The 11,788-nt window shown below is 33.9% G+C and overlaps 1 protein-coding gene across 2 annotated transcripts in view; it reads left to right on the plus strand.

The window, feature by feature from the left end:
- Ccser1 (coiled-coil serine rich protein 1) overlaps positions 1-2,648 on the plus strand; it is a 1,127,242-nt gene extending 1,124,594 nt beyond the window's left edge. For both annotated transcript variants that reach the window (XM_021165504.2, XM_029478490.1), the window contains exon 11: positions 1,371-2,648. In XM_021165504.2, coding sequence (XP_021021163.1) covers positions 1,371-1,853 — 483 coding nt within the window. In that variant the 3' untranslated portion in view covers positions 1,854-2,648. The remainder of the gene's footprint in view (positions 1-1,370) is intronic.
- The last annotated feature ends 9,140 nt before the right edge of the window (positions 2,649-11,788 follow it).

Genomic DNA, 11,788 nt, shown 5'->3' on the forward strand with positions numbered 1-11,788 from the left:
GAGAGAGAGAGAAGGAAGGAAAGAAAGAAAGAAAGAAAGAAAGAAAGAAAGAAAGAAAGAAAGAAAGAAAGAAAGAAAGAAAGAAAGAAAAAAAGAAAGAAAGAAAGAAAGAAAGAAAAAAAGAAAGAAAGGAGACACAAGACAGTCCTCAGGTGTTAAGCCAGACAACAGTGCTTTTAGTGAGAATAGAAGGATGGGCTTTGTAGATGATAGCTAGACTTTGATTTCACATTGCTTAATGTAAAAGTAGTGACTGTCCTTATTCAACAAAATGACAGCTGTATAAGCATTTTCAGATCAGTACAGATACAAGATTTGCAGATTTGATTTTCAATGAGTACTTAACCCTACTGTACATCATTTACATATTAAGTTACTGGAAATTTCACTAGGTCCATCTGCAGATGTCCCATCATGCCACAATCTCCACAGTTCTGCTCTATCCTTCCTCATCTGCTTCTCATGAATTTTCTGTTCTTTTTAGAGATGTCATATCCTTTTTGTTCTTTTGTTTTATTCCAGAAAATAATAGTGCAGCTAGTTTCTGTTTCTATCTCCATATAGTTTCTGTAACACTGTGGGATTCAGAAGAGTGTGAATGTCAGCTTGTAATACTTGCTTAGTCCATAACAAGACTAAATGAGTGACATTTTGATTCCATGCAGATCTTTAAGGTTCTTTTTTGTTTTTGTTTTGTTTTGTTTTTTCAAGACAGGGTGTCTCTGTGTAGCCCTAGCTGTTCTGGGATTCACTTTGTAGACCAGGCTGGCCTCGAACTCAGAAATCTACCTGCCTCTGCCTTCCAAGTGCTGGGATTAAAGGCATGCACCACCACTGCCCAGTGATCTTTCAGCTACTTCAGGAAAGGAAGACAGTATGCAATTTGTCCTCCTTTTAAAGGATAAACTACATCTAAACAAACCATGTGCTGATCATTCTTCTATTCTACTGATCATTGTTGAAGTGACTTTCTTTCTTTCAATTGTTTTAATAATAGGTTTATCTTATAGGTACAAGAAATCTTACATCTGGTAATTATGGACATTGGGTACATTTTACTATCTGTGTACATTGCTAAGGAATTATATTCATGAATAAATAGTGGCCATTTCTACTAATCAATTACCCCACAGCCACAAAGTGTTAAGATAAAACTCTAGGATTCAAAACTCAAAATGCCATTTCATGTCACTTGACCATTTAATACTGTCTAGATTATTATGATGCTCTGGGATTCAGTTTCATGGGGAATTGTGCTATGTTGCTCACACTCATTGAGAAGCTTCAGGTTTGTACATAAGGGTTTAAATGATCATTTCTATCTACACAGGACACTATAAGATGGTTTTTCTTTTCTGTTTCTTTCACAGACTACACACCGAAATCGAACCATGAGTCAAAGTCACAGCACAAGGGACAGAAAAGCAATACATACTCCCACCGAGGACCGTTTTAGATACTCTGCAGCTGACCAGACAAGTCCCTACAAGAATATCTGCCAACTCCCAGGTCTGTGTCTGAGCAATATCTTGAAGGACAAGGAATTAGGAGGAGTTATGAAACACACAAGGGGAAACCACGAAGCCGTCACATCAGAAATGACTCAGAACTCGAGGACAACTATGGGACAGAGCTTTCTGAAGCCAGCAGCTAAGCCAGAAGGACTGCCCATGTTCTCAGAAAAACCAAAGGACCCAGCATCTCTGTCCCGACAGCACTCCACCTTCACAGGCAGATTTGGACAGCCACCCAGAGGACCTATCTCCTTACATACATACAGCAGGAAGAATGTTTTTCTCCACCACAATTTACATACAACAGAGTTCCAGACTCTGGGCCAGCAGGATGGATAGAAAAATCTATACCCTATGAACAATAGAGATGACTACTGTTCTATGTGGTATCTAAGAGTGGTCATGCCCATTTTACTACTTTTATTTTTAGCTCTAAGCAAAGACTTATGGGCTTTTATTTTATTTCTAAGAATGACAGCTTGAGTATGTTGACTTACTAGGTTGAATTGTTCAGAAGACTTTGATCTCTCTATGGAAACATACATGTATAATGAGTGGGACGATCTTGCTGGTTTATGTAATCTATAAGTTATTTCTATTTTTTTTTCTGTATCACTTGCTAATATGCATTGAGGTTTCAAGAAAGTAATGTCAAATAGCTCTTGGTTTATGCTGTTATTATAAGGTAGGTTAGAAGAAGTATAAGAAGGAACTGTACAGTTTTAGATTACATAGTTACTAGAAAGAGCAGAACAGACTTAAAGCTTATACTAGGTGGTATGTTTGTTAGTGGTATGAAGCTTGTGTGCATGTAACCTGAGATACATTTGTCTCTCTATTACATACATTCAAGCTTGTGGAGCTATTGGGAGGGAAGGACCATTTCTTTAGTTTTTAGAATGTTTAGTTACACTAGATCACAAGGGATAGAAAGTCACAGCTCGGCTCTTCACAAGGATGTGCTTTTTAGTTTTGTTTTTGTTTTCCTACTGATATAGAAAGTGTCAAAATATCACAGACTGAAGTGACAGTCAGCATAATTTTGTCAAATGGCACACTCAGTTATCATCATGGATAAAGAACATTTTTTCATTTATATTTCAAAGATATAATATTCTAAAATATATATTCTTTTGCTACANCTTTTTGTATTTTCAAAATATTTATTTATTTTTATATACATCTAGGTTTACTTTACATTCATTAAACCATGATTTTTTTAATTAAGAAACAGAAGGACTGGTTTGGTTAGGTTTGTTTTTTGTAACATATATATATATATATATATATATATATATATATATATATATATATATATATAATTCTGGCTACAAACTCAACTAGATTTTCAAGAAAATATTGAAATATGTGGACTTTGGCAATTGGATCTACAAAATAAATCTCCAACCAAAATGCTTGATTCTCATTTTGTAGCAAATATTAGTCTTTGACATGTAAGGTCTAATATGTTGCATACTTAAGTGTATAGGAGATAGATCAAAAAAGCTAAATAGAAGCATCATGCTCTTTTAATAAGAGTATCAACTGACCGTGTCCTTAGAGAAAGTTCAGGTCTAGTAACTACTCACATTCAGTACAGTGGATGTAATGAAACTATCAAACCCAGTGCACGTGCTGTTTCTCATGCATTCTCTATCAGACAGAATCCATCAGCATGCACAAATGAGATGAACAAAGGGAAAATGACATGGCAGTTTTAGCATGCCATTTGCCTAAGTTGCTATTAATAGAACTACACTGAACATGCATTGCCTAATATAAAAATATATTTGAGCTCTACATTTTGGGGAAGAATCCTGAGTTGCCCCTTCCAGCTTTAATTATTGAAGTTTGGCTATGCTTGTTCTTAGTTGATTTTGCTAATGAAGACATGTACATCACACAAGCTCTCTTGTATTTTGTGTGTGTGTGTGTGTGTGTGTGTGTGTGTTTATAATTCTGCTAAAGAAGAAAAGGCACTGCATCTTGCTGCCTAGCGTTCCCAACATCCTCTAGGAGCTACAAAACTCATGTGGATGTGCTATATGGGCTGGATGATACTTGGGAAATTATAAAACAAAATGATTAGTTGTAGAATTCAGCTTGATTTCTATTGAATGTTGGTTTCTATTGTTAGAATATTTTACAACTGTAAATACCCAAGCATGACACACAAAACAAGGTTTTTTTTTTTTTTTTCTCTCTCCAGGATATGGAAAAATATGCAAGGAAATGAGTAATGTTTTCCATTTGCATTTTGACGTTTATAGTTATGTTTTCTTGGAAGATAGCTTTTGAATTATACTTTGTAAGAAATAATCTATTTAAAATATCCTGTCATTTAAAAGACATTTTAAGAGATGTTTTGAACACTAGTATTTTCTTGACAAACCTTTTTTAAACTGAAACATTCAAAAAGAAACCCTGGGATAACCTGCTCACTTTTGAAAGGAAGGGTATTTTTGGAACGATCACCTTGAGACTGTTCTGTATCAGTATTTTCATCCGTGTTCTAGTTTCAATGTAATACCCAGTGTGACTCAGGCCTAGAGAAGGTGCAAGCCCATGATGTTAGTGCAGGCCAGAAACAATGGCTTGGGGTTCTTTCAGAAGTCTCTCTGTATGGCTATCGTAGGTCCTAACAACCTCGCGTGGGCATTCTTTCAGTGAATTGATTTCTTTGTACTAAAATCTCTAGTTTTCTAAGCCTGTTCCACATATTAAACAGTTTTATACATTTCCCCAAGGTGGTACATATCCAAAGACATGAAGCCAGGGAAAAAAAAGTGCTTGTTTTTCTGATGAAGCAATGGTCTCCTCCTTTTTCTTCTTTGCATGTATTTGTGTAGCTAAGTCTGAATACTCATGTAATACTTCTGCTGCAGACTCTTCTCAACACCAGGGGTAGAAGAGTCATTCCTTGAAGGACAACTTTGTCTACCTGAAATAAATGATTCCCACTTTTGTAACCACTGGAATATGAATCTTTCTTTCTAGATCAAGTCTACTGTTGTGTTTTCTAGATTTCTATATGCTAAGTGTCACACAGAATCTTGAGCAATTTCCAAAACTATCTTTGCTTCTCTCATCCACAGTCATCTTTGTCTAAATGATGCAATGAAGCTCTTATTGTCATTGTATAACAATTAATCTCTAGCAACATGCATAGGTAGTGGTGCTAGTGACACACATTATTCAAGGATTTATTATTATTTTTTTGTTATTTGTTGACATGTAAACATGACAATGGGATGATAGTTAATATGAAAGAATTTCAGGGAATGAAATTCACTTAACATAAAATACTTATAGAATTGTCACGAATAATCTGGATATTTTTCCTGTGTATCCATGTGTATATATTCTGAGACTTAACTGGGATACATGTTACGACTTCCATGGTGTCTAAATCTTCTTGAGCTAAGTTAATATTTCACATTTTTTGTTTTCTGTTTTTTGTATGGTCATGATGAACTATTACTTCCTCTTTCCACAATAAGAGCTACAACCCTTTCCCCCCATGACTAAACACTTAAAGATCACATTCTTAAAATAATTGCTCACTTTCACTGACTTTCCCAGAAATTTAGCTTGTAAAACAGCAAGGACTGCTTAAAAACTGGTGAGTTGTATTTTCTATGTAACTCATCATTATATTATCAACTTACTTATCAAGTCTTCATACCAGTAGCTATGTAGGAGTTCCAAGTGCCCCATCTTGACTTTGAGGTTTTGTTTAACAATTATATAGTTTCCAAGAAAATCTTTTTCTAATCACAGTGCGTATCTCTGTTGAAGCAATTTAATTTGTTTTTTATTATTATTTTGCCTAATAACATTTCTTTATGTGTTTCTTATATGTCCTTAGTTTAATTGGCAATTTGATCTTTCTCATCTTCATGTGCACACATGCACACACACATGCACACACACACACACACACACACACTATCTTTTTGTTTATAAATACTAAAAAATATTATCTTCCCCATAATTTGCAAACACAAAACTACAATATATAGTATAGTAAACCTTTCTTTCTCTCTTATACACACAAAAACAGAAGTGCAAACAAACAAAGTCCATAAAAACACAAAATCAGAAACCACAATATATAATCAATCATCATGGTTAAAATAAGCTTGAACAAAGCAATGTCAGAAAAGAACCCTACAAACATATCATTGAATTTGTTTTGTGTAGATCATCTTCTTCTATACCTATTGAGACTCCATTGGAGAAAACTATGTTTTTTTTTCTTTACAAGCAGTTGTCAATTGTAGACAGTTTCTTGGATAGGAGTAATAGTAGCATGCGTACACATACCCCTTGCTGCCTTGAGAACTATACTGATTGAACCAATTTGTGACGATAAATTGTATAATGATTATAAAACAGCGATTTAAAATATTTACAATTTAATATATCAAATATTCTTTCTAGTAATCTCATGGTTATATTAAACATTCTCTTTTAGATTTTTATTTCTCTAATAGAGTGAATGTTCCCCTATCTGTTATACAACTGATAAAATATACACATCAGAGAATTAAATCTCAAAAGTGAATCTCATGACCCATGGAAAATAAAAAAAAAATCTAATCACTTATTTAATATCTAAACAATGAAAACAAACAACACAGAAATTTAATTTGAGGTTTTAGTTTATCCAAGCATGATTCTCAGGGCATCATAATAGTCATAATGATACAGCAGTCTATTCCTTTATTTTAAGCATTACATACACACAAAAAGTACACATGGAGGGAGCCATAGCTACAGTTGTATATGTAGCAGAGGATGACCTTGCTGGGCATCAACAGGAGAGGCCCTTGGTCCTGTGAAGTCTTGATTCCCCAGTGTAGGGGAATGCCAGGGTGGGGCGGGAAGAGAGGGTGGGTGTGCTAAAACCCTCATAGGAGCAGGAGGAAGGGTGATAGGATAGCTTCTTTCCAGGGAGAAACCAGGAAAGGAAATAACATTTGAAATGTAAATAATGAAAATAACCAAAAAATAAAAATAAAAAAGGAAATTGTCAAACAACTAAAATTAAAAAAAAAACAACAAAACAAACCAAAAAGCAAATGAAAACAACATGTCAGTATGTATACAAATTGAGTCTAAGATTCTGTGGGTTTATGGTGAAATAATATTGTGTCCTGGAAATTTGAATTGATGCTATGTTTTCACTGAATGGATCTTTTTTTTTTTCTTTTGATTTTTTGAGACAGGGTTTCTCTGTGTAGCCCTGGCTGTCCTGGAACTCACTCTGTAGACCAGGCTGGCCTCGAACTCAGAAATCTGCCTGCCTCTGCCTCCTGAGTGCTGGGATTAAAGGAGTGCGCCACCATGCCCGGCTGAATGGATCTTTTTATTTCCTTTTACACTAGCTATTTATATTGATGACTCCTCAAAGTTTGCCCTTACAGAAACAGAATGTATGGCCTAAGCATGTGTCATCTAGATCCAGACAAAAGTCTTTTTAGAACACATAACAAAATTTCACCATCCCAAACAATGTCTTATTTTATTTTCTCACAGTGCTATTTTTAAAGATGTGCATAGTTGGTACTGTGTTGAATATCATTAGAAACATTGGTTTAAAATAATTGATAATAATATATTAAAGGATATTCTATTGAAAATTATGGTGAGCAGTAGTATCTATAATGGTCTTATTAATAAACTATTTTCTAATATATACTTGTTTCCTAATATGAAGTCAGAGATCTTAAAGAGTGTTTACATAACATAGTAGGTCAGGAAACAATATGCTTTAGATCATGAGAGACAAACTAATATCTGACTATCTAGTGGAGTGCAAAACCCTGATTTCAAACAGGGTTTGAAAGAGAGAGAATAAATGGTTTTAAATAAAGAAGTCCAAGAGCTATTAATACATCTCTACCAGGTTATTCCCAGAATCAGTAATCCATATTAGATGTCAGAACAATCATGTAAATAATAAAACTCTAGTTGGAGTTATTATTATGAAGTCACAATTTGATTTCGTAGTAAAGTCATTTGTTTACATCATTCATAAGAGGCAGTACAGCTCTACTTACAAAGGGACCAAGGATCAAATGTATACAGTTTTTAACTTTTCTATTACAAGAGGTGGTCAAGTAATTACCTAACATATTCAGGATCATATGGGAAGAGGAGCATCGATTATTTTGGCATTGTACTTAAAAGCAAGGAAATAAATTGGAGAGTTAGAATCTACCTGTACAGTTCAAATACCACATATAAAAGTTGCTTCTATGTTCACTATGGGGAGCTCCTATATTAGTTTTCAAAACTCTGGATAGGATCACCTTAATATTGTCTCATATAATTTTTGTGAAGTGGATAAAAGATAATAATTATAAAATGCTGGCATACATATATATTTAGATATATTTAGCTGTTTTATCATTTAGTGTATCAATCTTAAATGCTGCCAGCTATGAAAGTATTCCTTATAGTAAATTTCTTTATTCAGAACAATTGACATGATTGCTGATGACATTGCCATTAATGAAAGAAGCATTTTTTTTTCTTTTCTAAAAATCCTGTAGCACACTCTCACGAGGAATTCAATAATCTCACAATACAGTTCAGTTGTGAACTATTTTAAGGTTCTATGATACAAAACTAATTTGGACCATGTGTAAATATTCATAGACTTTTGAAACTTCTGTATTTTTAAGCAAATGGAATCTCGTCTTTCATATCAAATGTTTTGCCTACTATACAAAGTTTGGCCTATGTTAATCTTTTGAGCAGATAATGTTCTGGGCAAACATGTTTATCCTGCCAAATGTTTAAAAACAACTTTCAGAGGTTCTACAGAGCTATGCTTTTAATTGCTAATTTTCATTGCAAAAAATTAAAAGGAATGATTTGGGGGTGAGATATAAGAAATTAACATTTGATAATACAAGGATAACCTTTACATGGTAAACAAAAATATGCCTACATTTTATGTGTGTGATTGTTTTACTTGCATATATGTTTTCACCTGTATGTGTCCCACATACTCACAAAGGCTAAAAAATGGATCAGATTCTCTGAAATAGGAGTTTCAGAGTGCTCAAAGCAGCTGCGTGGGTGTTGGAAACAAAAGCCTAGTCCTCTGGAAGAGTGGATACTCTCAACTCTGGAACCATCTCTCTAATTTTTGTCTGAAATGGGTCCTTATGAGTTCCAATAGTGTCTAAATTCCAAACTAATGCTCAGCATAGGAAGGTGTATTGTTAATTGGTTCACATTATTTTTCTTATATAATTATTATCATAGTTTCACAAATAAAAATCAATGTTATTCTTCCTACTTTGTCTATTAAAAACTTGTTTCAAGTCATATGAAAAATAACAGTTGCAAACAATATTATTAAATAGTATTGATCTACATAAATGCAGAGTAGAAAAATTAATATTTTCAGATTTATTGAGGGTTACTAATGATCTACACAAATACCACATAACTTAAGTAAAGTTTTGAGATAGATAATGGACTATTGGAAATTATATTAGTAATGAAAAAATTGCACACTGCACATGATATTTGGGGTGAAAAAGTAATAACCTACACTGTCACCTATGTGACTCACTATTAATATAAACACAGTAAGTATATATGTAAATATTAATCCTTCCTACATGTCAGAATGTGGATATTGATTACTTCTATAACAGAAATATTTGTCAGATAGGGTGGCATATGTTTATGAGCCAACCACTGGAGTTCAACCTCAAGCTTGAACTTAACCTAGGTTATATAGGAGTTTTAAGGCCAGTCTGTAATATATAGTGAGACCCGCTCTCTAGATACTTTAGAATACTAATTAAAAATGCATTTGTAACAATGTGGAAATCTGACATACCTAGTTTTAACAATTAACATCCTTCAATTTAATTCTTTCTACTGTAGTAGTCCTGTGGACTTATATGGCTATTTAACAAAGAGAATATCACATGATTTTGGAAGTCCTTCTGCAGAAGCCAAATTACAGGTTATTATATTCATGTTAGTAAGATCATAGAGCAAGGGGAATGCCCTTTCATTGCTAGTGGGAGTGCAAACTTGGACAGCCAGTTTGGAAATCAATTTGGCAGTTTTATAGAAAATTAGAAATAGATTTGCCTCAAGTCCTAGATATAGCATTCCTGGGCATATAGTCAAAGATGTTCTACCATACCACAAGGACACTTGCTCAACTCTGTTTACAACAGGTTTATTCACAATAAACTAAAGACTGATCCAGCTTGATACCCATGCCATGAGAGGAACTCTAGCCCCAACACTATTATTGGTATTCTCCTATACTTACAAACAAGAACCTAATATATTTGTAATCAGAGAGGCCTCACCCAGAAACTGATGGAAACTGATACAGAGACCCATAGCCAACATTAGGCAAGCTCAGGGAATCCAGGAGAAGAGAGCAAGGAAGTATTGGAGGGGGACAAATGGGTTAAGGACACTACAAAAAAAAAAAAAAAAAAAAAAAAAAAAAAAACCCTCATTAACTAACTTGGGCCCATAGGGGCTCACAGAGATTGAACTGCTAACCACAGAGCATTCATAGGATGCTATGATATAGACTGTTTGCAAATATGTAACAGTTGAGGGGCTTGGACTTCATGTGAGAATCCAAACAGCTAGCATAGGATCTATCTCTGACTCATTTGCTTGCTTTTTGACCTCTTTCTTCTTAAGAGGATGCCTTGTCTACCTTTAATAGGACACACAGTTTTACTGCAACATGGTATACCAAGACTTATTGACCTCCAGCTTTCTAAGGAGAAAAGAAGGAGCAGTAGATGGGGAGTGGGAGGTAAGAGGGAGGGACTGGGAGGAGAGAAGGGAGAGAAAGCTGCAATCTGGATATAAAGTAAAAATAATACTTTAAAAATATAAAAATATTCATAATAAAATATGTATAGAAGAAGAGAAGGAGTATAGATCAAAGACACATGACAGAGTAGAGACAATCATTGAAGGAAATTTCTGCAATGTAAGAAAGTTTTTTTTTTTTTTAACCAAGTTCAAGATGATAGTTTATATAAAATGTACAGAATGAAAAAAGAAACTCCTTAAGACATATAAGTGTATAAAACAAAGAAAGAACACTAAAAGCTTCAAAAGAAAAAAACACCAAGTCACATATAAAGTTAGGCCAATTAGAATGACTCCTTTTCAATGGAAGAGCCTGGTCAAATATTGGACAAGTCCTGAGACAATACAGACAACAAAGCAGAAAAGCATACTTTGCAAACTATCAATATCATCAAAGAAAGAGAAACATTTCAGCATAAAATTAAATTTAAGAAAATGTTGTCCACAAATCTAACTCTAAAGAGAATGCTATTTACATCCAAGAGTACATAAGAGATGAATAACCCCCAAAAAAGCAAATTAAAAGAGGAGTTGTGAGACACCAGTATAACACAGCAAGAAAATAACAACAATTAATATATGCTCCTCAATAATAATTCTCAATATTATTCATGTCTATTACTAAATTAAAATATAACTGGTTGGATTAGAAAATAGGATCTATCTTTCTACTACATCCAAGAAATAGGTCACACTATTAAGGATAGACATAGTCTTAGGTTAAAGAATAGAAAAGTGTATTCCACAGAAATAAAAGCAAGAAGAGTGAATATCTGTCAAAATAGACTTAATGCTAAAACTAAACAGAAGAGATAGTGAAGAGCATTACTTACCTATCAAGAGAAAAACCTACTAGGATTACATCAAACAAACGTAAATCCAAGTCCACAAAAAAATCACCACAACTAAAATCATATATTGATCCCAACACAATGGTAATATGTGATTTCAATATTTGACAATTACCATTATTTGGTCATACAGACCAAAATTAAACAAAGAAATGCAGGAGTTATATATGATCATAAACCAAATGGATCTAGCATAACAATGGCAGAAAGTATACAAACTCATAGAAACTGAACCACTCAATATTAAATGGTCAATTGATATTTGACAACAGAGCTAAAAACCATCCAGTGGAAAAAAGACAGTATTATCAGCAAATGGTGCTGGTTCAACTAAAGGTCAGCATGTAGAAGAATGCAAATCAACCCAGTTTTATCTCCTTGTACAAAGCTCAAGTCTAAGTGGATCAAGAACCTCCACATAAAACCAGATTCACTGAAACTTATAGAAGAGAAAGTGGGGAAGAGTCTTGAACACATGGGCACAGGGGAAAATTTCCTCAACAGAACAACAATGGCTTATGCTCTAATATCAAGAATCGA

This window comes from Mus caroli, chromosome 6 (assembly GCF_900094665.2).
Source record: "Mus caroli chromosome 6, CAROLI_EIJ_v1.1, whole genome shotgun sequence".
Lineage (NCBI taxonomy): Eukaryota > Metazoa > Chordata > Mammalia > Rodentia > Muridae > Mus > Mus caroli.